The sequence below is a fragment of the Streptopelia decaocto genome, assembly GCF_964273445.1.
Source record: "Streptopelia decaocto genome assembly, chromosome: 12".
NCBI classification, from domain to species: domain Eukaryota; kingdom Metazoa; phylum Chordata; class Aves; order Columbiformes; family Columbidae; genus Streptopelia; species Streptopelia decaocto.
In genome coordinates, this window is record NC_138667.1 from 8,003,453 (window position 1) to 8,030,141 (window position 26,689).

Here is a 26,689-nt window from a genome sequence, read left to right on the forward strand (position 1 = left end):
CCCTCAGGCCATGGCCCTTGCCTTTGGCCCTGTGCACAAACGCAGGTGTGCTCGGTCCTGCCTGTGCAGATGGAGCTGGCTGCTGAGCGCCAGTGTCTAAATGCCTGTGGCCGAAAAGGCTGGACAACAGTGGCCGGTTTCCCCCGCCAAGTTCGGAGAGGGGGTGCCGGGCCGCTTCGCCTCCGTGTGCGGAGCCCGCCGGACCCCGCAGCCCTCGGCGGCCCCCGGAAGGGTTGAGCCCCGTAAGCGTGCGCGGCCGCCGGGGCAGCGCTGGGCCGGGAGCTGGGCGCGCACCGCCGCTGCCCCCCGCCCCCGGGCCGCCTCCGTGCCGGGCTCAGCCCCCGCCGTGCAGCGCTCCCCGGCCAATGAGCAGGGAGACAGGGGCCGAGCCGGCCGCGCTATAAGAGCCGAGAGGCGGCGGTGGCTGAGTGAGGCTGTGGGGCGAGAGCAGCGTTTCCTATCAGCGGGACGGACCGTGTGGGGCGACCATGTGCGGTGAGTGACGGGGCCATGGGCAGCCCGGCCCCGCCGCCCGTCAGGGGCCGTGGGCAGCCCGGCCCCGCCGCAGCTCTTCTCCCTCTGGTCGGGACGGAGCTGGGTTCACCGCCGGCCGTGCGGGGTTCGCTGGGAGGGGCGGGGTGCCCGGACAAAGCGGCTAGCCCGCGTCCGGCCGCCCCTCTGCCGGGGTGCGGGACAAGGGCTGCTCGGGGTGTCGGGCTGCTCTGCGGTGACTGCGGGTCCCGGGGCTGCGGAAACTCGACGTTGTTGCACCCACAGCGGGTTTTCGGGACCCTGTTTTGTGGGGGTGGGAAGGGGAAGACCGGCTCTTGCGGTGCTGGCAGGTAAAGGTGAAGCTCCTCCGTCTGCCCTCTCCTACTGAGGGAAGGTGAGGGCCTTTCGGTCCCCGCAGCCTCGTCTCTCTGTGTCTGCCGTGTCCCTCGGTCTGGTGACGGGAAAGCCTCCCGTTCCCTGCCCGGGGGTGTCTGTGTTAGTAACTGCACTGTTAACCTTTCCCACGGGTCCAGATGCCTCAGTGCATCACTGCTTGGGCTGATAGACACGCTTCTCGATGCCCTTGGCTCTGTCTTTCCTAATCCAGGACAAGGGATTAGTTGTGACTCATTTCCCAGCTGTGGCAATGGGAAGTTTGTGGTTTTCGAACAAAGGTTGTGGAGGAGTTTAATTCTTAGCTGATGGGAGTTTATTCACCTTCCTTTATCTAATGAAGATAATACCCACATCGTGTATACAATTGCTTTGGATCAGATTGAAATAAAAGCATGGGTTCAGAAGCTGCTAATGCAATGTACTTTAGTTATGGAGAAAATTGTAGTGAAACTTTACCTGTCCCTTCACCGATAGCTCCGCTCGGCTCTGGAAGGATACTTTTGTTGGAAGTAGAAAAATTTGTGCTTGTACTGCTTAGCTGTCGTGAACAAAACCTCTTTTGTGAGATGCAGACTGAAAGTGAGTTGAGTTGCTGCTCCCAAAAATGGACTTTCTGAGGGAGGTATCTTCCCTGCCTCCACATCCTCAGAAAGAGCAAGGAGTCCAGGAAGCCTCTTTCACTTGAATGGAAGCGTGAGGTGATACCGTTTGAGCTTCTACGTGACAAACTCCGTGTCTTCTAAACAAAACCCCTTCAGGTGCGAGATTTGGCTCAGTGCCTAAGCAAACCAAAGGCATTGGCGGCAAGCACTAAGCAGTGAGACGTGTAATGGGAGTATCAGAAATCTAGCTTATCTGGGTTGTATATTGATTGGGAAATGAGGGTGTTAACTGAGTTTGGTAAAACAGTATTGAGGTGGAGCAACTGACTCATTAGGAAATGGCAAAGAGAGCAGCAGATCATGAAGTGCAGGGAGAGCAGTGCTAGTGTTCTTCCCATCAACATTTGGAGACCTTTTATGTGACATTTGTTATCATGAAAGATGTCCCACGTATTCCTTGCTACGTTGATCTGCTCCAGGAAGTGCAGGAGTTCCTGAGGTTACAACCAACAGTTTCTAAGTTACTTTTTTGTTTGTTTTTATTTTTGCATATCTTCCCAGGTTTAAGTGTTGAAATTATGTCCTGTTATGTTTTCCCTGGCTTTAGGTAGCACGTGAAGATTTATACCCATTGTTTTTTGTTTTGAAAATACATAGGTCATTAAATACTGCCATAAAAGTGCCCTTTAGGAAACAGCCTTGAGATGTTAACACACATGTAAGAAGACGCTATAGCAAAAGTGTGCAGGTTTAAAACTGGGATAAGGTGGTCTTAAACTGATGATTTTTAAATCAAAATTAATTTTGTCAGGATATGAAGTTGAGACCAGGACTGTCTCAAAGCTAAGTTTCTGTGATCAACAATGTGCTTACCCCAACAGAGGCTTCCTTTTATTTAAAAAACATAATTAATTCTGTTCAAACTCCAAGTATAGGCTGCCCCCTTCTTGATTTTGGGGAAGTTTTGCAATTGCAAGAGTTCTTGTGGATTTTTCCCACAAAAAGTACTCAATTAACTTTTCCTCTTCTTGGCACTCTGCTTGCAATCTTAGAAGGGGAAGGGGAAACCCTAAAGTCTTGATGTGCATGTGAAAGGAGAGCCTTGCTGTCAGTGTCTGCACCTGATTAAAGTTGGCTTTAGCAGTGATTTAACAACCTTCTGAGTGTGTGATTCTAAAGGTAAGCCATACATGACTGATCTAGCTCTATGCAAACTCTGTAATTATGGAAAATTATAAACTAGATTTAGCATTAAGGTCAAGAGAGCAATGCCCTAGTAAAACACTTCTTTAATGCTTTCATTGGATTCGATGTTTGTATGTATGACTTAGGAAAGTATTTTGTTGCTGATGTTGTGCTGACAAATAAACATTACCTTACTTGATACATATCACTTCAGCATTGCATTAGCTTAGAGAACATTTGAGTCTTCCTTGGGGAGGAGAGATGGAAGCTCTGGAACTGGCATCTAATAGCTTGGGGAGGACATTATAAAGTAACTTTGAGCATCACAAAACCCTTATCGTAAGTATGATTCAACAAAGGTTCAGTCATATTGGGTTGCTTTCAGATGGAATTAAGCTACAAGAAGTCTTTATCAAAACTTGTTTCTACAGGGGTTGAGCAATGTGCTTTAAATCCAGCCAAAATGATGACCGAGTAGTGAAGAAAATATGCAAGTGGATAAATCATGAAACAGAAGATTACTAAAGAAGTGGTGCTGAGAGTAAGATTTATTTCCTTTAACTGAAACAGTTTATAATATATTCCTTCAGAAGTGAGGCTGCAGCTATTGCCTTCATTGTAAATGGCCTCTGGTGACTTCTGCGTCTCCTAATTTACGTGTGTGGAAGCACAGCTCAAGTTCCCTGGAAACAAGGATCTTTTTAACAATTGCAGCACACTGGTAGCATTGTAAGGATGGTCCCGAAGGAAGGTTTTTCCTGGAGCTCTGTGTAGTAAAAGATGCCACATGGAACATACAAGGCTGATGCATCTCAAATACATTGTGAAATCTGGCCTAAAAAGTAGAGCTGGATGTGAAATGAGGTGTGTAGCAATGTTTTGGAATGATGTTGAGAAATTTATATTGAAGAAATTGAAGAATGCTGCTCTTGAGGTTCGTGGTTAGTGCCAGAGAACGGTAAATATCTGTCTGGAAAAATGATCAAGAAGCTCTCAGTCTAAGGTGACTGTATATAACCTGAGGCATTATTTTTCAAAGTGTCCATGAAAAACAGTATTTAGCTGTTCAAATTCCCAAATACTTCTTTAAATGCAACTATTGTCTTAATATCTCCATTAATGTTGGACACTCTAGAAATAATTAGACTGGGCTCCTCATAAATCTCACTTGTGTAGCTAAAAAGTGCTTTCCACCCTTTAATCCTTCCAAGATAAATTCAGAGAACAGTGTAATAGTCTCTTTAGTCTCACTGTTGAATCAACAGTATTAATGACTTAAGACCAGTGGAGTAACTGGATTCGCAGCAATATTTATAAGGGAGATTTACTGGTGTATCATTAAACAGCTTCTTCACAACAGCCATTTACAGTTCAAAAGCCTTAATTGAAGGGGAAGAGGGTGTTAAATTTCAAACAAAGGCTTTATTTAAAACACTTGCTTGTCTGAACTGCTTATCTGTTGAACTCTTAAGTCTGGTTTTTGCTCACTGAAGTCTCCAGTCCTGACTTGTTGCTTGGAGAAACTCTTGAAACAGTGAAATTAGATGCTTCTATTTGATTGGGGTACAGATGATGAGACTTAATAAAAAGGCCTATTCTATCCTTATAAGCGCAGAAGTCCTATCAAGAGCAGTAGGCAAAGGAATGGTTGTGTTTTCCTTTGCAGGTGACATTTTTATTACACCTTTTCTAAAGATAAAACAGCACACCCAAACTCTTTCTAATGAAAAAAACGCTTGTGTAGTATAGCCTTCAAAAAAAAAAGCAACCAAATTGGGGTGGGGGGAAACCATCCTCAAAGCTAAAAAAGCCATGTCTTGGTTGATCTTGGTTGATGACTGGTGTATTGAGGAGCAGAGGGGTCAGGGCTGCAGACTCTTGCAGGCCCTGTTTGCCCAGCAGACAAGGAGGGAGTTCATGTCCCTGCCCCGGCGGCTGTGCCAGCACTGACCTGATGGGTGAGCAGAGGGATCTGGTGTCTCCAGCCGGGTTTGGCAGGCGGCACAAAGGGGGAGCGCATGGTTTTTGGGTGACCCTGGTTTTGTGTCTTCTCTTTCTTTCCTTTGTTGTCCTATCCTTTTGACTTCTACCCTTTCTTTATGTTTTTCTTCTCTATTTTCTTGTTGCTGAAGTGACTGTTGTATACAGGATTAAGCTGGAGCTTTTCAGAAATAGATGCTGTGCGTCGTACCTACCCGTGGGTATTTAAGGCCATGACTTCGATTACAAAAGTCTCCTTGTGTTAGTACTGGTGAATATATTCCTTCTTTGAATGTCTGGGTTTAGATCTGGATATGAAATAGATCACAATGTTCCCGTTTTCATCTGCGGTTTTCATGAAAAGTAGATTTTATTTTTTTTAGGCTCTCTCAACTGTTTAACTCTTGGTAGGTAACAGGAGGGGAGTGAAACTGGCCAGGAAAGCGTCTGTGTTGCGTGGTGAAAATAAGGGTCCTGATTCCTTTACTGTATTTGAATTCTTTCCATTTAAAAATCCAGTAGGAAGAATTGTACTAAAGAGGAGGTTGGATCCCCCTAGGACCTCGCTGTGATACTGGTTTTTAAGACCCTTTAAAATGAGTTGAAGGGATGCAAACTCAAACAAAAAAAAATATCTTTGCCTCTCTTTCACCCCCTTCCTCTTTTCTCTTTGAACAGGAATTTTTGCTTATCTAAACTACAGAGTGCCTCGGACTCGAAAGGAAATATTTGAAACCCTGATAAAAGGATTACAGAGGCTGGAATACAGAGGGTATGACTCTGCAGGTATGTACATTAACGCAATAAATTCATTTTAGCAACCAATAGCTGCTTATGTGACTTTCTGGATACTTTCAACTTCTGCCTATTGGATTTTTTTTTTTTTATCCTGCAGGTTAAAATATCAGAACTAATTACCTTGATTCTTGGAGTTTCTTCCCTCAGGACTTGACTGTTTAGCTCTTTAATCAGATGGTGGTTGAAGCTTAGTTCACCTAAGCAAAGCAAACCGGGCATGGGGAAGGCGACCTCCATACAGGGTCATGTAGTTTGTGCCTCAGCCTTTTTTGTGCATGGGAGTCCCAGTGAAAGGATGAGGAAGATTAACCTTGTCTTTAAATTTGAGTTGGCTGATTTCATTGGGCAAAACATATCAGTCTATCCTTGAGCAAAATTTGAGATGGCTCATGCGTATTTTCATCTATGCAGTGGATATAGACTTTATCTGGTTTGATTTGAGCATACACAGACATAGCGACAGACTTCAAGCCTATCCCTTTGAAGGATAATTTAAAAATAATTGTTTCACTAGTGTGTGCTTGTCTGTATGGATTTTCTCAGCCTTTTTTAATCCAGTGAATTTTGTGCTTTAAATAACACCTGCATTGTAGGAGTAGCAATTGATGGAAATAATAATGAAGATAAAGAAAGGTTCATCAAACTGGTTAAGAAAAGAGGAAAAGTAAAGGCCCTGGAAGAAGAGTTGTACAGTAAGTGCCTTTAAAATTACCCCTTTACTTTGGTCTACGAGTCGGATATTATCTGCATCTCAGCAGAAAGTCAGACCATGAAATTACAGTTATGGTTTTGTACCAGAAGTAACTGCATGGTATAATCCAATGGCAGTTAAATTATTCGTGCCCCCCAAATCTGCACTTGAAAAGCAAGCTGATCTTTAGGTGTAGTGCTGTGAAATTATCAGCCTGCTCTTCCCTCTTTTGATTGCTCCATTGTTCAAGACCTGGGCTCCCTTTGTGCTTTACTGGGAAGATTTTTGTGCTTGGTAGCTGAAACGTCAAAACATGGACTCTGACAGAATTTACAACCATTTAAGCAGCTGGCTGTCTTCACAGTCTGCTTTATGCAGTGCTTCCATCTCTGAAGAACTGAAGTTGTGTTTTAATACGTTTACGTTATGATTTGTAGTGATGTGCTCTGTTAGCTGTTGGTATTGGCTGAAAATGCTTAAGTCTTGGCAAACAACGTTTTAACAGCAGTAGCTTGAACTATCTGAAGTGTAATGTAAAGAAAGCAAATGGTTTAAAAGAAAGCCAGAAGATAACTGTAAGAATTCTCTTCATGTTTTACTAGTTATGTGTGTGTGCAACTCAACTTTAAATAGTCAGTAAACTGAGTTTCTTGTGTATAGAACAAGATGACCTGGATTCAAAAGCAGATTTTGAAACACATTTTGGAATTGCTCATACCCGCTGGGCGACCCATGGAGTACCAAGTGCAATAAACAGTCATCCTCAGAGATCAGATAAAAGGAATGGTATGTAATCTCTGGAACTGGATGAATCTGAAATGGTTGAACCCACATAGTACATAAGCAGTCTCTTCTTACGAGCGTCATGGTATCTGTTCTTTTATACTAGGGCTAAGCTGTTGCTATTCTATCTGGGTTAGACACTCTAACAATAAAATAGCCTCTTGTGAGGCTAAAGTAAAACTGTAAAAGATTAATGAGGTCTGGTTTCTGAAAACTGATGCAAGTTAGTCAAAGGCCAACATTCGTGTTTTAAAAGGTAAGAAAGAAAATGTAAGTGCATCAATATTATCTGGGCTGGAAAAGGGAGGTTTCATATAGTTTTTCACTTGAGATGACTTGGTGATGTTCTACTGGGTGTCAGTTAAAACTGTCTTGATGATTTGGAACAATCTCCATATGCCTTCAGAATTTGTAATCTTCTGCTTTCTGTTGTCCATGTTATGATAAACTGTAGGTCTGAAAGCTATAGCAGATAGTTTCTAGTGTACTTCTAAGCTTTTTTTCCCTCTAATTTTGTATTCTGAGTTAAATATCTTAATTTTCTGTTACTGATGTGTGTGTATATGTTTTTTTTTTCATTTTAGAATTTGTTGTTATCCATAATGGAATCATCACAAATTATAAGGACCTGAGAAAGTTTCTGGTGAGTCTATGGCAACTTGATTCTAAAACTAGAATGTTAATGCCCCACCAACTACTGTCAGATCTTTCATGACTTTGTTGGACTCTGAATTCAAGTGTCTTGGTATCATCTATAAAGTAGTAGCATGAAGAAGTCTGCCTAATAATAACACACAGGAGCTGATGAAGTGCAATATATTCTAAATGCAAAGTACTTAATGAGTAGAGAGCAATTTGCACTCAGCTTCTTGGAGAGGGCATGTGGAGTGGAATCCCTCCTGTCTCTTATTGCTTGACAGATGCTAAGCAAGTCTCACTACATGTCTTATTACAATATTTCAGAAAGAGTAGCTGTGACAGGATAAGTCTTTATATTTTGTCGATAGTGATATGTATCCACTAGTCCAGCATTGTGTTCCAGGCAGTCTGTCTTACTGTGCAGTTCTGGTGGGAGGCAGCTGGAAAGCTCTTCAGTGTTTCTTGCCTTCTTACTCTTCTGTATGGTATTTCAGGAGAGCAAAGGCTATGAATTTGAATCTGAAACAGATACAGAAACAATCCCCAAATTGATCAAATACATGTATGACAACAGAGAGAGTGAGGACACCAGTTTTTCAGCCTTGGTAGAAAGAGTTATTCAACAGTTGGTAAGTGGGAAGCTCCTTTTTTCCTCTACTACAGTATAAGCTATTTGTGGAGTTCCTTAGTATACTGCATTCAGATACTCTGTGGGAGTCCTGAGAAGGTGCTGCCAATGATGCTTTTGGCCTCTAAACAGTGCTTAATAGACCAAGAAATTAAAATTTTGGAAACTTCCAAGGCTTTTCAATGATAAACTTTTAAATTGCAATGTTTTTTGTTTGGTGGTTTAGGTTTTGTTTGTTGGTTTAAATGAAGTTATCACATTTTTTTAATAAAGCAGCTTAATTAAAATTGTAGGAGCCTCTGGGAGTTGAAATCTCTTATAAATGGCAGTGTGTTCTTAAAGGCTATTCTGATCATGTTAGAACACTGCTGTGATTCAAGTTTGTCTAATAATGTGCCTTGGCTCCCATATTTGGAAAGAGATCAACAAGCTGTACTGATTCATGGTGTAGCTGGTTTCCAAACTGTCAAGTGGGAATCTACTGTTACTTAGTATACCAACGCTTAAAAACTTCGATAGCTGCATTGCAAATGTGGAGAAAGCTCGCTTTGTTTCCTTCCCCAGGCTCCGGGCAGATGTTTTCCCTCCCCTTCCTGCAGTTTCTTATACTCTTCTCACCTTCCCTTGCTCCTGTAAAGCAGCTCTGTGGGATTCCCTTAGAGCAGGGCTGGAATGCACACGCAATAGAGGCCTGTGTGGGTCAAGAGGGAATAGTGGTGCTGGCACCCGGTTGTGGGGAAGGGTGACTTCAGGTGACAGATCAGAGCAGCCTCAGCCTGGAGTCCTGTGAGAGGAGAGAACATGACCATCTCTTTTCTCTTTGCAAAGTTGGTGGGGGCTTTTGCTCCTGCTTTTGGAATACTCCTCAAATTTGCAAACTGCATTAATACTATAGAGTAGTTGGTTGTGTGTTCCTGTTTTTGTTCTGGTATTGTGGATTTTCTGTTTTTCTTTCCTTTTTTTTTTTTTTTTTAATACATTATTGGGAATTTGCTGCTTAAACTAGAAGTACTAACTTTGACATTTTAGCTAAAAATGCACGATGAAATGCAGCTACATGCACATTCTTATTAAAAGTCTTTCTAAAAGTAAACGCCTAACAGTTTTCATGTTGATTACCCATAACATCTCAGAGATTTTTGTAACCATGCATTAGAAGGTATTGGTTTTATTTGTAAAGAGAGGCACTCCTCAGCCTTCAGCCCTTGCACTGTTAAGTGCATGTTGGCTTGTTCTGCTCTGACCAATTCCTTTAAAGGTCTGCCCTCCAGGGAGAGATTCCTGATAGCAGTAAAGAGCTTTCCTTCACAGCCTCCTCAGGAAGAGGGGCCCCAGTTTAATGAGATGCAACTAATTGAGATAAGTTGTTCAGGCATTTTCTTCCTCTCTTCTGTTTGCATGGTTTCCAGGAAGGTGCTTTTGCATTGGTTTTCAAGAGCATCCATTACCCGGGTGAAGCTGTTGCTACCAGGTTAGTAAAAGTCTGTTTTACACATAATTCATGCTCTTTTTTTACGTTAAAAATAGTACTAGCATCTCTTAAAGACCCAAATACTGATGTTTAAAGTGCTTACTTAACCAGCACTCAGAAGGTAGGTAGATGCACTAGTGGAATCCTTGTGAAGTGCAGCAAAACTCTGCTAAGCGTTTCAGCTGACTATTAAATATAACTTAATTTGAGATATGCTGACTGCAAGTCACAGAATTTCCAGAGGCTTGTGTTGATTCTCTGTAATCTTTTACTTGTTTGTTTTTTTTTTTAATAAATTAGCTGTGACTACTCACTTTTTGAGGATGCAAAGACAGTAGTGAAAAGTAATCAGATGATGTTTTCTTGTGTTGTGCAAATACACTTCTGGTTGGAGATCATCCAAATTACACACTCAGAAGAAAGTACCACTGACAACCTTATTCCCATAGTCTGTCCTTTTTCCTGTTACAGTGTGTCTATAAAAAAAGCTCAGTGTATCTTCTGTTTCTAAAGTTGTATTAAGAGTGTGCTAGTAGTTTTTCTGTATGTAAAATGGGAGGGAAAGGGTTCAATTTTACTTCACATTGAATAAAGACAGAGAAGTATGTTCAGGTTCACTAAAAAGCCATCATACTAATAGGTTATACAAATAGTGTTCTATAGCTGTCATAGCATCTATGAGGGTTTTCTGTATAAGTTCTACTTTTATTTATGACTTGGAAAACAACTTTCAGGAAATGTAAAGATATTAAAGTAGCAAGTGAAGTAGCTTTGGGAATAAAGACTGTTTTATACTACAATCAAAAAGCCCATTGCTTCTGGGGCCTAAAATAGGGCTATATTAAAATTGTGAAAAAGCCAACTGTACCTCTCTAACTGGAGAACATCTTCTGAAGTGAACTATTCTATATGTGGCTCAGGTTTGGATTTTTAGGAGTGAAGGGATTAAGAGAAGCTAAATTTGTAATCTGAGGTGTTGGAGGGTAAATTACTCTTTTATTCCTGTGAGTTTGGTGGTGTATGTGTTTTTTTTTTTTTTATGAAGCTCTTCAATATGGCACATGATACATATAATTAAAAAATTGTCTTAGTATTCTACAGTTTCAGAGATGCAGTTGACATTTCTGAGTGTAAAAGGCTAAAAGGTGGAACAGTGTTTCAATAGTGAAGAGTGACAGAGCTTATTGCTCGCTCACTTTAGAGGCAGAGTAAGCTTTGTTTAAAAACAGTATTCAAAGTGATGCCTGTGTTAAGCTGTTTTGAAATTAGTGGAAGGAAAACAACTACTTCATATACATTTTCCTCTACCTGGATGTAGTTCATGGGGAAAGAATCATCAAGGCGTATGATGCTCATTCATATAATAATATTTTGTGAATCTTACACAAACAAACGAAGTTTATATAGCTCCTGCCATTTAATGGCTTTAGAATCAGGGTTGAGAAGGATCTTCCTATTTGGGAAGCTAGATGGGATATTGCCTTTCAGCTTCACAGATGTCCTTTGACTTCTTTGTATGCAACTTTATAAGCTTGTGTGTTTTCTCTTTGTAGGAGAGGAAGTCCATTGCTCATTGGGGTTAGAAGCAAGTACAAGCTCTCCACTGAACAGATTCCTGTTTTATATGGGACATGTACGTTGATAAATCCTATTACGTTATTTTTAAGAGCTAAAATTATTTTTACTTTATGATTAGAAATTAGGTTAATTGGTCTTTGTACTATCAAGCTACTAGCTGGTGCCCCAAATAACTTCTTAGTTGAGGATATTTTATTTTTATACTACTGAATGAATAGTTCTTGTAAAATTCCCATTCCCCAAAATACTTGCGTAATCGTGATACCTTGAACCTGTATAGTCTATAATCTCTAACTGGAACAGACCTGCTTTTGCTTTTAAAGTGTCTCATTTCTTTAATAGGCAACATTGAGAATGTGAAGAACATATGCAATTCCCGAGTGAAACGACTGGACAGCTCTACCTGTCTTCATGCTGTTGGGGATAAGGCAGTAGAATTTTTCTTTGCTTCGGATGCAAGGTAGTAAGAGTACTTAAATACTTCTCAAAATATTGTTTTTACTTAGAAGTGAGGTAGCTCTGGAAATGTTATTCTGTCTTGCTGCTGTACAATTGTCTTCTGATAGGACAGCTTCCAATCCAGGTAATTTAATAAAACCTACAGGCTCAGGTACTTGAAAACTCTGGAGGCTTGACATCAGCATTTGAACTGTAAATATATGTCAATTGCTGGTCTCTATGTAAAATAAATCCAGTGTAGGAATGTAAGTTCCATACAAATGGACACTATCAGCTGAGTATTTGGGCAGAATATAGGTTAGTCTGGGTTTGGGCATTTCAATCCAGCTATCAGAGGAGGAAACAGTGGTGGTGTTCCAAACTTAGCAGTAACCTGGACATCAGGTACACGTTTGTCTCTCTCAGAAGCAAGATCCTGACCTTAGGGGTCCAGCAGAGACCCTGGAAGGCAAGATCCAATCAGCAGGAGCTTGCTGATGTGAGATGCTGTGGTTCCTGTGAGAGTGCAGGAGGAGCAGCAGATGGAGCCATTTCCTTTAAGATGGCTCTATCTAGTTATATCCAAAAGGAAGATAAAAGGGGGGCTGGAAGTGTGATGTGGTGTAGTTGATCGCTTTGGGGAGTGCTGCTACCAACTCCGACTGACATGTCAGGTTTGTCTTGCTTCTGTTTTTACTGTAGTGCTATCATTGAGCACACCAACAGAGTAATTTTTTTAGAAGATGATGACATTGCAGCAGTAACTGATGGGAAGCTTTCAATACACCGTCTTGAGCGTTCAGCTAGTGATGATCCTTCCCGGGCCATCCAAACCTTGCAGATGGAATTGCAGCAAATCATGAAGGGTGGGTTGAAACATCCGTAAATCGGTATAATTAAAGATAGATAATTACTGAATGTTTTTGTAGTAGATAAGGCAGAAAACTGCCAACTTGTTGTGAAAATGAGCTGATATTATTTGTACGGTGAGCTGGCAATTCCAAGCTTTAAGACCAAGTGAAGACAGGTAGTATGGGACCCTGCCCACTTCTAGCCTTGGGAAGGTCCTAGATACTCCATCTCAACATGGAGTGAAAATATAAATAATGTTAACATGTTGTTGTAGTTGTTGGCAAACTTTGTAAACTAAGAACTGAAGTGGAACAGAGAAGTTTATTTTAAAAGGGGTTCAGTTACTTTGTCAGTGTTGGGAAATGAAACCAACCTAATAAAGAGAACTACCAGTCCCTTCTTTCTTCTCACTTATTCCTAAGCTTAAGCTAACAAGGTCAAATTAGCATGCTACCACAGGTCATCTTAAAGTCATCTCTTTGTAACTATAATAGGCTTTAAATCGCAAACCGTGTACCTAAATATTACCGTGGAATGTTTTTCTCAACAGGTAACTTCAGTGCATTCATGCAAAAGGAAATTTTTGAGCAACCAGAATCAGTTGTCAATACGATGAGGGGCAGGGTGAATTTTGAGAGCAGCACAGGTAACTCAGAACAGGCATTCAGGTTGCACTAAGCCTGCAAATTTTGCATGTATTAACTAGAAAACAACATACTCCATTGATATGCTTGTTTGTTCACAGTTCTGCTGGGGGGCCTGAAGGATCATTTGAAAGAAATCAGAAGATGCCGAAGATTGATCATTATTGGCTGTGGCACCAGTTACCACGCTGCAGTAGCTGTATGTTCAGCCTTAGCTGAAATGCTTCTAGTTGCTGGGGTTTTAGACAACAGCTCTTCATCTGCTTTTTATTCTATATCTTAAACTTTGCCTTTCATTGAGCCATCTCACCCTTTTACTTAGCTTTCCTTGGTGCCACATTCCTTATTAATGCTCCAGTGGTGTTACCTGCTATGCTAGAAATTAACTTCTTTCACCTCATTTTTTGAAGCTCTAAGTGAGCTGTAATTATCAACTTTTGTAATAAGAATCTGTTTAGATTATCACTCATTCTTAAGATGTCAAGACTTTTATGGGTGGCAATATTAATAAATATTGTGTGCTGCTTGAATACAGACTCGACAAGTATTGGAAGAATTAACTGAATTACCAGTGATGGTGGAACTTGCTAGTGACTTCCTGGATAGAAACACACCTGTATTCAGAGATGACGTGTGCTTTTTTATAAGTCAGTCAGGTGAGCTGCTCTTACTGCTTCTCTTCAGTGGAGTGAAAACTGTAGAGAAATACAAAATCCAATTATTTATTACTTGTTGCATGTTTCAAAGGAAGATGATGGTTAATGGGCCAGGTTTGTCTTGAATAAAAATCTTTCCGACTTGATTCAAATGTATAGATAGTGAGTGAGTGCTGAAATATTGATTTCAGTTGCATTTTGCATTGTGTGAGTGCAGTTATTTAGAACACACTTGTGTAGAATTTTCATGCTTTTTAGGAATCATTATTATCCTCTGTCAGCCGAAAGGCAAAATGTAAATGTTTTCCAGGTGAAACTGCGGATACACTTATGGCCTTGAGGTACTGTAAAGAACGTCGTGCTCTAACAGTTGGCATCACAAACACGGTCGGAAGCTCAATATCCAGGGAGACGGACTGCGGGGTACATATCAATGCAGGACCCGAGATAGGTGTGGCAAGCACAAAGGTAATTGCTGCTCAGTGTTTGACTTTCATACATCACCCCTGTGGAATCCAATTAAACTTTTAATGGTAGCACTTCAAACTGAGATCATACTCACTCTCTGCAGACCTAGTTGCTGAATGGTTTGTTTTGTCTGCAGGCTTATACGAGCCAATTCGTCTCTCTTGTAATGTTTGGCCTAATGATGTCTGAAGATAGGATTTCCCTGCAGAAAAGGAGACAAGAAATCATTAGTGGACTAAAGTCACTGCCAGGTATTTTGATATTTTGGGACTGAGGAGGGATAGGGGATGTTGTTTAATGGGCAATGTAAAATACTACTTTGGGATGTTTCTTTCTTAAGTTTCACTCTCCCCCTCCTCCTGAAAGGTGGGCAATACTAGAAAAGTGGACTTTTAGTTTCTGCACTATTTGACAATTTTACAAGTACCCTTCCAAGAAACTTGGCAGGAAGATCAGAATTTTCATGGGTTCAGTTTTCTCATTACAATAAGATAGTTTTGTATGAGCAGTATTACTTGATCTCCTAAATTGATTATTTGAAATTGTTAAAGCATTTCACTTTAAATCAGGGTAGATAAAAGGAAACTAATTCAAGGTGACTTTAAAACACGCGTTCATGACCTGAACACTGATATGAGCACTGGTTAAACTGATAGTTGCTTTAAATTTCTTACTGTAAATAAGACTGGAGAAAAACCTCCTTAAACCGCAGGCAAAGTTGCAAAGTTAATGGTTGAATTACGTTAAGCATATTTGTTGTAATAGCTCATTGGAACATCTTACTACAAGCAAACTATTTTTTTCCAGTTAAAAAAGGGGGGATTTCTATATGTGCTTTTTATGTTCTGCAACAGAGATGATTAAAGAAGTCTTGTCCTTGGATGAGAAGATACATGATTTGGCTCTTGAACTGTACAAACAAAGATCACTGCTGGTTATGGGTCGTGGATATAATTATGCCACTTGTCTGGAAGGAGCTCTGGTAGGAACTTCTTAATATTGTTGGATGTTATTTCAAATGAGCTTTTGTAGCTTCTGCAACACAGTTTATTTCTAACACTTAATTACAACTAAATTCTGCTGTAGTGAAACTGCTATCTATAACTAAGAGCATTTAGTTCTGTTGGATTGAACAAATACATAAGGTGAACCTAGATACAATACCGGTTTCTTGTTTCTTTCACACATAAATGCAGTTTTTAATGAGTCTATTTAAAAAAAGACAAGAAACAAACCATTTAAAATGCTGACCCTTTTGAAAATATCAGAAAAACACAATGTACTGGTGTTCAAATGAGATGCTGATGCAGGGAATGCATAAATCACATTATGAACATTCTGTTGGAATGGACCCATAGCAATCTCTCACACAAGTTTGAAATGTTAAAAGTAGACTGAATTAGCCAAGCTTGTGCTGGGTCTTTGGTTCTTAAAATTCCTGTTGATTACTCCATTTCTTTATCTTCAAATGCAGGTGCACGGGCAAGCTCTCCTTCCACCAGCAGCCTGCTGGAAATCCCAGCAGACAAGCTTGGCTGTTTTCACTGTTAACTCATCTTTGAAAATACCATCTTGATACTGTGTGTCTGTATTTAAGTGTCAGATGTGCAGCCTTGCTGTTTTGCTTCTTCTGGCTTTTATATCTCATCCCATTTACTGGTAGCTTCATGTTGGGTGGTTTGTCTTTTTGTTGGTTTTAGAAAATAAAAGAAATCACCTATATGCATTCTGAAGGTATCCTGGCTGGTGAGCTGAAACATGGGCCGCTAGCCCTAATAGATAAACAAATGCCTGTAATCATGGTGATAATGAAGGATCCTTGTTTCACCAAGTGCCAGAATGCCCTGCAACAGGTCACTGCTCGACAGGTAAGCTGTTGAGCTAATGCAACGTCATAGGGAAAGAGATTGTTCATGTTGTATTGCTGCTGACTGTACCTCAGAAAAAATGATGCATTTGTGATATTTTTCCTAATTATTAAGTTATAAATAAGATGCTATATCTGCATTGTAGGTTGCCATTAAAGGTTAACACCAGAAGTGAAAACTGACTGGGGGGGGGGGGATGGTTTGTTTGGCTTTTTTTGTTTGTTTTGAAGCAAATGGAATAACATTAAAACTCCAGAAAGCTGAAAACATTTGAGTCTCACAAACCAGTGAATGACAAAAGTCATTATGCAAGACTGGCAGTTGTATTTGTTAGCTACCTAAGTGTCTTCAAACATACTACAGGCACATTCTGGACCAATATTTTGAAGCAGTTCTAAGCCAGCTTAACACTGCCAAATTTTATTTTCAGGGTCGTCCAATCATTCTGTGTTCCAAAGAAGACACAGAAAGCTCAAAATTTGCCTACAAAACCATCGAGCTGCCTCATACAGTTGACTGCCTTCAAGGAGTCTTGAGTGTTATTCCTCTCCAGTTGCTTTCGTTCCACCTGGCTGTTCTCAGAGGATACGACGTAAGTGCTTTCTATGTTTAGCACTCTAGTTAGTGCGGTTTTGAACTTCCTCCGACCAGTGTACAGTGAGACACCCCGTTATATGGCACATCTAACAAAGAACTGTGGTAGTGGGGCCTACAGCGACTGTGGTAGTAGAGGTAGCATTTCAGTGACAAGTCTTCAGCTTTATACTTTTTTAATTGGTATCCTTCTAAAAAAATTATAAAGATAATTTGCTTGGTTTGAGGGAAAATAGGACTTTTTCAGATAACTAGATCTTAAAATGTGATATTGCACTTAAATGTAAAATAGTTAAGTGCTTTATCCAGCTTAGGTTGTTGATGCTGGCGAGGTGTGTCAGTTGGTAGTGATGACTGCTTTGGAAAACCACTCTGTGCAAAACAAATATGTATTTCTTGGGAGAGTTTTGGAAGCAAGGATGAATTCAACAGTGAGTCATTATCTGCAGATCTGTAGTCTCTTGTGTGTGTTAATGTGTCTAGAATAAAGCAGAACTCATTAGGAAGTCTGAAAAAAGCACACTAAATGAACTGTCAAATGCAGAATGTGTGTATTGCTCTGTCAAATACTGAAAGTCTGTCTCTTCATTCTAGGTGGACTTTCCAAGAAATTTGGCCAAATCTGTTACTGTAGAATAAGATCCAAGAACAGCTGATGTTTTTGTCACCAGATGTCTGAGTTACACTTGTAGAAATGTGTTGTTCTGAACTGATAGGTACACGTTTTTCTAAAGAGAATGACAGTGCTAACTGGAAAGTGTCAGAAGGATTTATCTTTCAGCTTTAAAAGCTCTTGATGTGCCTTGTACCCAAGTGCTTTTGCTCACAGCAAATATTCTTCTAAGTCCTGAAATTGCCAAAGAAGATAAAAATTGTTTACACATGGTATACTGAATGAACTTTTCTACTGTGCAATATATATATATGTACAGCTCTCTTCAGAGTAACTGTGAACATTTTTTTTAGCCTACACTACTTAACTAGTTTTAAAGATATAGTATTTATAACTACAATTGTATAGCTTTTTTAAGTTATTTTTATAGTACATTACTTATCTGTAGCATGGGTAATGCTCAGAGTGTAAGTACTGAGCGTGCTGACACTTGTGTACAGTTGTCAGGGGTTTTTTTTGTTGTTACTTCAGCCTCAAACTGGAACTTTGTCTCTCTTCCTTTCCAGCTTCCCCTCCCCTCTTTGCATCTGTGTTTTGTATTTAATCAGTCTTTTGCAAAGCTCTTCTGTGGCTGCAAATTCCCAACTACGTTCTAAAATTCTGCTTCTTTCAACTAAATATTTGAAAAGCAAGAGCAACATTTTGTTTTGTATGCCACCCCAGCTCTTACTTGCACAACATGTACAGTGCAACAAAATAAGGGAACTGAATGTCTTGCAAATGGTATTTCTGTTTGAAGAGCGTACAATGAAGTTAAAATGCAATTAAAAGATCATATAATTCTTCTTGTTTCATTTTTTTTCAGTTGTGTTGGTTGGGTTTGTTTGTTTTTAACTTTAGGACTCCTCATCTCAGGTCTGAACGCAGGTGCAACACCACAGTACTCTGATCCAAGTAGGAGAGAGAGTGTTCTTCCCTAGTCTTGCCTAAATCCTGGTATCGGAGTTCTTTCCTCTGTTTCTTGGGTTAGTTCTTTCTGCTTTTAATATAGTATCTACACTACAGATATTGGAATATATGTAAAAAAAACCCAACACCCTATACCACCAAATAAGAGAATACCAAGTACATCTTCAAGCTAGGACTAAAGCCCTGTTTTATTAAGATATATATTTACAAAAACACGTTTCACTATCTGAACTTTACACACTGAACTGAAGAGCAGTAGGAAACATTTATAAAGCTCAAAGAAATCAGGTAGATACACACATGAAGTTCTCTGCTCATTTGTTATCTTAAAACAGTCAGTAATTTCTGTTTTCTGCATTTTAGTAACTAAATCCTGGGCTAGTAAAGTTTACTTTGTGGGATTCCTCTGCAGGTTTGCTTCTAAATGGAGATGTTTGAATGCTTATGTAGGTTAATAGCTTGAAAGTGTTACACTAGCTAGTTGTAATAGGAGCTTCTTACTGGAAACAGCTCTAGTACTTTTTATAACCCCAAATCATAATGAAAAGCATAGTGCTAATCTGACCTAGATGTGACGTAGATGTAGCTCAGTATCCAACATGTTTTAGTGCGAAGGCCCCTTTTACTGTCTGTCTAGAACAAATCATAGAACAGACAACAATAGAGCAAGACAATCAGTTGCTGTGAAGGACAGCAGCAAGTAGCATCTTGCCTCTGTCCAGTTTCCAATTTTGTCTCCAGAGAAATTAATGGGCCACAGAGGTAGCACAAGTCAGTGTGCTAGAAACTTGGGGGAGCTGCACTTTATGGGATGATAGGATCCTAATCCTATGGGCCTTCCACTCAAAAAAGCCACAATTAGGGAGAAAAGCATGCAAGGAAAAAATTGAAAATAGGAAACAAAAAACCCAGCAAAACTGCAATCAGCAGCACATACCACAAGTCCTTGTTGGATGACAAAACAGAAGTACCCCCTGAACTAGATTCTAGGACCTCCTGTTCCAAACTCAACCACACTGTAGACCAAACAAACAAGCTAGAACCTCGTCTAGACCCAATAAGTTAGCCAGAACCCGCTCTAGACCTGCCAAGTGAGCTAGAACCTGCTCTAAAGCACACCACCCCCAACTCCAGAATTCATACCAACTCTAAACATGATGGCACCAACACCACCCAGGCTCTACAAACAACCAATCCAACCTCTGGAACGGACCTGGACTCCAGGGACAGCCCAGGCTCTAGGGCCCCATGTCTAATGTCAACAGCAAGCACATTATTTTCCCCTTTTCAAGTATGGGCATGGGAAGATGCAGGTCACCCAGAGAGCTGATATTATAAGAAAGTTCATGCAGTGTTGATGAATACCACCTGATCACCTGATGGTAACTTCATTTCAACAGGAATATATGCCAGATAAAGATGGATAATGCCGAAAGGTAGAAGGTTATCCGTTAATAACATCCTCAACAATGCTCTCTGAGTTTCTAGTACATTACAGAGCACAAATTTAGGACAACAAACTGTCATAGCTTTTCTTTTGAAATTAATTCATATTTTTACTAAACTTAGGCTTTTAAACAAAATTAAGGAGCTGGAATATTTTCTCTTAGCTCTCTAAACTATTTGTAACATATTTTTCTCTCCTCTCAATCACTTAATCCCATGCTTACATGGAGTCACCTACCTTTTCTCATGGTGTGCCCTGCCAAGTGTGCAAATTCGCAGCACGAGCCACAGAGTAACCAACTGTAGCACCACAGCATGCACCAGAGCACAGAAACGCTCCCTGCCTTCCAAAGGGTCTGTGCTTCCACCACATAACAGTATTTCTCCCCCCAGGGTACGTGTCAATAACTAGAAAGACTCAACTTTTGCAAAATATTAATACTGGATTGGTATGAAAACGTAACAAAGAAGCTGCTAGAAAATAAATCAAACATTGTCAAATCAAATCTGTGTCTAGAATTAGTACCCTCTTCATATTAAAAAGTGAAGCTATTAAAGGAAACTCACATCATGTAGTCTGTATGATACATTAAATTGATTTATTAAAAACATTTACAAGTGTGGTTTTCTAAAATAATCTATGAGAACAGAAATCACAAAAAGCAAGCTGGTGTTAGTCATAGGAGAGGTGGAAAAATATTTTGAGTTTATTTTTAGCCAACACCTGTTTCAAAAAACATGCAGTCCTAATGTCAAGGCAGATGGTATGGTACTGTATAGAAGGCTCATGGTTTTCGAGTGGGGTCAAAAATAGCTGGGCTACCTGGGCAGGGAATAAATCCCTTCCCTTCTGACCCATCTCCTGGGAAAGCTGCGTGAGGATCCTGCCCCAGAGCTTGGGGCCATCGCAGACCCAACGGCTCAGCACCTGCAGCTGTGGGACCCTGCGCGTGGGACTCTGTCATCGTCCCAAAGCACAGGTGTGAGGCGACTGTGGTATGTGGTATTGTGACAGGCTCCCAATATGCAACGTCATTTTGCTGTGGTGGTTTGAGGGCTTCCTACACACAGTGGTGTTCACCTCACAGAGCACTTCTGGAGCAGGGCAGCTGTGAGGAAACAACAGTACCACCCATTAGTGTGGACACCACAGCAGCTCATGAGGAGGCACGCCTGTGAGGTGACATCATAAATATGGTGACAGTTTGACGTGCGATAATGACATCACGACGGAGGGTGGGTGTCTCCCACCTCATTAACCCCAACTTCTCATCTCTGCTGTAGGCCTTCATGGCCCTCCCTTATATAGCGGCCAGTAGGTCCCGCCTCCGGTGCCTGATTGGTTGATCTTTGCTGGCAGAGGGTTACGTTTGGGTTGAGCAGCTGTCTGTCAGCGGGTGTGGGTTCGCCGCGGCCTGTGTGGAGCACCGGGAGGCCATTGTGGCTGGGGCAGCTCTGCGCGCCGGGGGAGGAGGCGGCAGCGGCCCGCGAGCGCCGCGCCCCGTCCCGCTGGAGCCCGACCGGGGGAGGACAGGGTGAGGGAGGCCGCCGCGAGGGGGGCACTGCGGGCGGTGGGGCTGGAGCGGGCCCAGCTCCCTGCTGCGGCGGCCGGCCCTTTGGCGACCGAAGTCGCCGACTTCGCCGCGGGCCCCACCCGCCGGGGCGAGGTAGAGCCGCGGTTCCCCGTGTGCCGCTGCCCCGGGCCCGGCCGAGCGGGAGGGAGATGGGGGAGCCAGGCGGCAGGGCTGAGGGTCCTTCCCTTCCTCCTCCGCCCCTCTCCTGCGGGGCTGCCCTGGCCGAGCCCCCCGCCCTTCCCCGTGCCGCAGTGCCGGCCCCGGCCCGCTCCTCTGCGGCGGGCGCTGCCTCTCCGCCTGCGCCCCTCTTGCTTCGTGCGCGGCCCCGGGGCGGGATCGCCCCTTTCCTCCGTCCGCTGCCAAGCGCCGGCGGCTGGGCTGCCGCTCCGCTGCTGCCGCCGTGTGCGGCCGGGCCTGGCGTCCCCTGGAGCTCCTCCGGCCCGAGAGGGTCGGGGGGAGCACGGCCGGGCCGGGGGAAAGGCCGGAGCTGCGCGCCCGCTCGAGGGGAGGGAAGCGAAGCGAAGCGGAGCTTTCTGTTGAGCCAAGGCGGTTTCTCAGCAGAAGTTTTAGAAGAAATGTTAGAAGTGCTCTTGCTCATTTATGTACATAATTTTAAAACCGCATAATTGGTTATGGGAGATGCACGTATAAACTTTATCTCTCTCTCCACCAACTAGCCCTAGCAGGGGAGCTGAGATACATCCAGAGTTTGTCTTCGGGTATGTGTAACAGCCGAGTGATACTGTAACAGGTAGTTGGTAAAACCTTTGGTCAGTAATTGCCTGGTTTACCTAAATAAAAGTGTCGACTTCTCGAAGAGCTAAACAGATCCAGAGTACCTCTGCACTGCTGTAACCCACTGATGCTGCTCAGCTGCTGCTTTGCTATACTTACCTTTGTAACAGACTATTCGAGGGTTGGTAGTGGAGGGATAGGATATAACTCTGGATGACTGTGCAGCTGGACTCATACCTGTTGATATCTATTGCTGTAAAGATTAAAAGACAAAATGCACAACATAACACTAGTGGCTAAGAGTCTTTAAAAGTGCACATCTGGATTTGAAGTGCATTTGCAAGGGTGAATAAGAGAATGAAGGGAAATTTTCTGCATGGAATTTCCATGTCTTTTCATAAAAAACACATATGTGTTCATTGTCTGGTCATTCTGTCAGCTGTAGAATTTTGTCTTGAAGTTTAAAAAAAAATCAAGCTAAGTTTCTTGATGTTTGTATGCTTCATAGTCAGTAATAACATTTCTGTAACCAAAACAGCCCCAGGAGTGTGTTCCCAACTGCTATAACCTGTTTGTTTCAGAAGCTTTTGACTTGAAGATATCCAGAGGATAGATCTGGTTAATAATAAGTTGCCATTTTAATAAATGCCTTTTAGGGAAGTGACTGTTGAATACAGTATTCTTGCTATAGTGCAGTTGCTTTCAACTCTTGAAAATTTCTTCATGGAATTCTGTGTAACAACTCACGAGCTGACTGATGGTGGATTTGATGTGTTGGTTATTTTTCTAGTTACCTTTCATGAGCTGCAGGTTGAAAAACACTACTGTAAGTTTCCTGCATGGGATGTGCTCAGTCAATTTTGTCATTCTTAAGTTTCCCTAATTGTACAAGCAAATTGTATTAAAAAAAAAACCAAACCCAAACCACTCACTTTATGTGCATCTTGTGCATGCTCTAAAATAGAAAACCATCCCAAAACACTGTGATTCAGAAATATGCTATTATCAATAAGTATGTTTGCTGACCATACTTGTGTCTTTTACGTTTGCTGCTGGTCCTGTTTGGTGCAGCTGCAGCTAGGAAACCATGAATGAAAACTTATATTTAAGAAATGGAAGTAATGTCTATTTAAAAAAAAATCCTGCAGTGGAGGAGTGTAGAGTATGTTAGCTGCAGTGATGAATCAAATTAGCTCAGGATTAAAAAACTAATTTGCTGGATATACTTTCCACTGAGCAATGGGAAATCTGTTTTTGTTCAAGGGCTGTGGCCCCTGAAGTAGATTGTCTTTCTGACATCCTGTGAAGACCTACAACCCCTAGGCACCTAATTTTACATTAATGTGTACGTCTGAAATAATGTGTGTCCTGATGCTTTCAAGCAGCTTGCAGCTCAAGTAAAAATTAGGGCTCACCTTGCTTTTCTTCCGTATTTTATGGAGCAGTGTGGTACTTAGCACAGTGAATTGCAGGGGATGTCAGAATACATAAAACTTGTGTATTTCAATGCCTAAATCCCTCTTTTGGTCTAGTTATCCTGATCGCTAAATTAATTTTAAAAGATGGTTTTGTACAGACAAGGTTCCTTAAATGGAGGGTTTCTGTGGTTCAGGATAACTTCCTTTTCCTCTGTTACAGAAGAGGTACAGCATAGTTCTCGCGTAGCTAACAAGTCTTCAACTTGATTCCCAGCTTATGTAAAATCTATACTTTTTCCGTTTTGCACTGTCTTTTTTTCAGAGAGAGGATTTTGACCTTCCAGCCATGCCTCTCTTTCGATGTATGGAGTTTCATTGAAAATACTGTGGCTGCTCATTGACTATGATCAAAAAAATTGGTACTTCAGAGTCTCTGGCTTTGGAGGGAAGACTAGGGTTGTTCCAGGGATGCGGGAGAAAAGGTTGAGAGCATCTCTTAAGGTGGTGTTTTGGTCTTGTGTTACCATGAACTGATTATGGAACCACATTTGACAGGCCCTAAAAATATTGTCTCAATGAACTTTGCTTCCTCCCCCTGCTACTGCTGTGGCAGAGGCAGAAAGTTGGTAGCTCACATTTTCTCTTTGCTGGTCCTTTCTCCTCTGCTTTTTTTCTTGAGCTTCTAAGAGGAAATATCAGGTAAACTTACTCTCTAAATTGCTGCCAGATAAGGCTAAGTTGAATATCTACTTCTTAAAATGCTGCTTAGATTTTGAGGAACTATAGAAGGTAAAGGGACTCTAGATATTTCTCAAGAATCCCTTTAGACTAACCATTACAGTTTAAACCCAGTCTTTATTAGGATTTGTAGGCCTTTGCCTGTTTTCCTTGCAGATTTTCTGGAGGTCATCTGCTGGCTTAAGCCATGGAAAAGACGCTGCTACCTCCTGTGTGCGCCTAGGAAGAGAGGGGTTCTAATTCTTGAAGCAGCCAAAAGCTATTTGTGTGGCTGTATGCCCTTTTAGGACAGGCTTCTGGGTTGCTCTTGAGGTTTTTCTGTTTTGCATTGGCTTCTGTAGGCCAGCAAAGAGGGCGAATAGCTGCTCTTTCTTTAGCTAAGCAGACATGGGGGGTTAGGACAGCTGCTCTGGGAGAAGGTGATCTGCTCTCATTTCCCTTTTCAAGGAACACTTGACGGTGCAATTTATTCGAGGCTGTAATGACACTGTCTGTCCTAGTGAATGTGAAATTGAAAGTAGGAGAATTTGTTAGAGATCTCTCCAGTAATTAGTAAGGTAATTTTCTTGTAAGGTTTGGAAGAGGGATGGAGGCCCAGGAAAACTAGGGGTCTGCATGCTCGTTAGTGCAGCACTTTAAAGTTGAAGAGGTTTAGCCCATTACCATGCTCGTCGATGTAATTACCTACCTCTAATTCATTCTTGACAGATGGATATAACTTATTCTCTCTTCTGACATGAAAGTCTGTTTCAAACTATAGCACAAAACTCTTAATTCTTGTAGGACCATAGTTACAGTGCCTGACAGCAGAGAATGTTGTGGTGTGTTTAGAAGTGGGGGGCGGGTTACGATAGGTACAGATCAGGGACGGGGTGCCTGGCAGAGCCCTCCGACTGAACTATGTTGAGAGGGATGCTGGAGAAACTGCAGCAGCCGTGGGGATTTGGCAGGCAGTTGTTTTGTTTCAAACCTGTTTTGCAGTTATAATCAAGTCTTTTATTAAAACCCTGGTGTTTTTTTTCTATGTCTGTGGACTCCATGCGTTTTTGCTGTTGCTTTTATCTGCATTATTAGTGTTTGAAAGACATAACTTATTATTTTTTTTTTCTGTAATAAAGAAATTAATCTTGGAACATAATAGTAATTCCAAGTTAGGGAGTATCCTTCATGTAATAGAGTGAGTTGTTGATTTGGATGGTTTTGTTTGTTTTTACAGTTGTTTACTTAGCTGCTTTTTGTTTCAGGGATTGGAATAGAAACATGCATTTACTTAAAGCTGTGAAACCTGTAATTATTTGCTGCTTGTCTGCAAGTATTTTTCATTAGCAGTGGTAACACGTAAAGTTGAAAGAATCCTTATTTAATGGTACACTATTGAAAAATTAATATGTATTAAAATATGTGTAATATATTTTCCCATCTTGTCTGCCTGGTCTTAGTGACAGATTGAATATTTTTCTTTATTTCCCTTTAAGATCTTGAAAACTTTACCAGACCCTTGAGAGAGAAAACTACATGACACTACACCATGAGCGACAGTAAATGTGATAGTCAGTTTTACAGTGTTCAAGTTGCAGATTCAACATTCACTGTACTAAAACGTTACCAGCAATTGAAGCCCATAGGATCAGGGGCACAGGGGATTGTTTGGTGAGTAATAAATACTTTCATTTTATATTTATAGCTTTTTCTATTTAAATAAATTAGAACATATTTCGGATAGAGGTGCCAGAATGTCAAATACTGATGATAATTTCTCTCTCGCTACAGGGTTATGGACTAAATAAATTTGAAAACACCTGCTTGCTCTAGTTTAGGTGCAAAACTATTTTTTGTTTTAGGGGAAAACTAATATTTGGATAACTGCATACATTAAAATGGTCAACTAATTTCCTTCTCATTAACCACTTTATTTTTGGTTTTAGTTCTCACGTTCCCCCTGTAGTTATGACATTGCAGTGTAAGGTATGACAATGAGATGGTGAGAGATTCTGGGTTTTACTCATTTCTACATCATGGCCCCTTTCTACCCCCCTTTTATTCCCGATCACTCCTGTACATTTCTAGGAGCCATCAATGCAGTGCCTTGCCATTAACTGGCAGGATGAGGCAAATCAGTGTCATTGTCACTCCATGGATTAATCAGAAAGGGATGCTGTGTGAGGGGTTGGGCTGGCCCGCTCCTCCTTGGTGTGTCACCTCAGCTATGTGTCCAGGACGGGAGACTCGTTAGTCTGATCCTGAAGCTTAGTCTCTTGTGTGGCACCACACCTCTGGGCCAGCTAAAGGTAAACATTTTCAGATGTTTTTTTTAGACTGCAGCAATGCATTCTACACGACTTAGTGCCAACCCGTACTTCGTTGGGCAAAGCTTACTTGGTAACAGCAGAAATGTTTGTTGATGCGTCTGTTTTTAATTCTTCTCCTTGGATT

At 41.5% G+C, this 26,689-nt stretch overlaps 2 protein-coding genes across 4 annotated transcripts in view; both read left to right on the top strand.

Annotated features, from left to right (window-relative positions):
• The first annotated feature begins 442 nt into the window (after positions 1–442).
• Positions 443–18,218, top strand: GFPT2 (glutamine-fructose-6-phosphate transaminase 2). Its single transcript, XM_082063560.1, has 19 exons — positions 443–495; positions 5,334–5,441; positions 6,047–6,145; positions 6,805–6,930; positions 7,512–7,570; positions 8,061–8,195; positions 9,604–9,665; positions 11,219–11,298; positions 11,586–11,703; positions 12,384–12,547; positions 13,084–13,179; positions 13,279–13,376; positions 13,713–13,833; positions 14,144–14,301; positions 14,438–14,552; positions 15,156–15,283; positions 16,002–16,169; positions 16,600–16,761; positions 17,358–18,218. The coding sequence occupies exons 1-19, from the start codon at positions 489–491 to the stop codon at positions 17,400–17,402; spliced, it is 2,049 nt and encodes a 682-aa protein (XP_081919686.1). The 5' UTR covers positions 443–488; the 3' UTR covers positions 17,403–18,218.
• Positions 18,219–21,214: 2,996 nt separating this feature from the next.
• Positions 21,215–26,689, top strand: part of MAPK9 (mitogen-activated protein kinase 9) — a 28,720-nt gene continuing 23,245 nt past the window's right edge. For all 3 annotated transcript variants that reach the window (XR_014185192.1, XM_082063393.1, XM_082063394.1), the window contains exons 1-2: positions 21,215–21,326; positions 25,732–25,906. Coding sequence is in view for 2 of the 3 variants with exons in the window: in XM_082063393.1 (XP_081919519.1) it covers positions 25,785–25,906 (122 nt within the window). In the remaining variant the exon portion in view is untranslated. The remainder of the gene's footprint in view (positions 21,327–25,731; positions 25,907–26,689) is intronic.

Excerpts from the sequence above, each read along its gene's own strand:
- GFPT2 (XM_082063560.1), top strand. Across the intron at positions 6,146-6,804 it reads CCTGGAAGAAGAGTTGTACA|AACAAGATGACCTGGATTCA; the intron begins GTAAGTGCCTTT and ends TCTTGTGTATAG. Across the intron at positions 14,302-14,437 it reads TAGGTGTGGCAAGCACAAAG|GCTTATACGAGCCAATTCGT; the intron begins GTAATTGCTGCT and ends TTTTGTCTGCAG.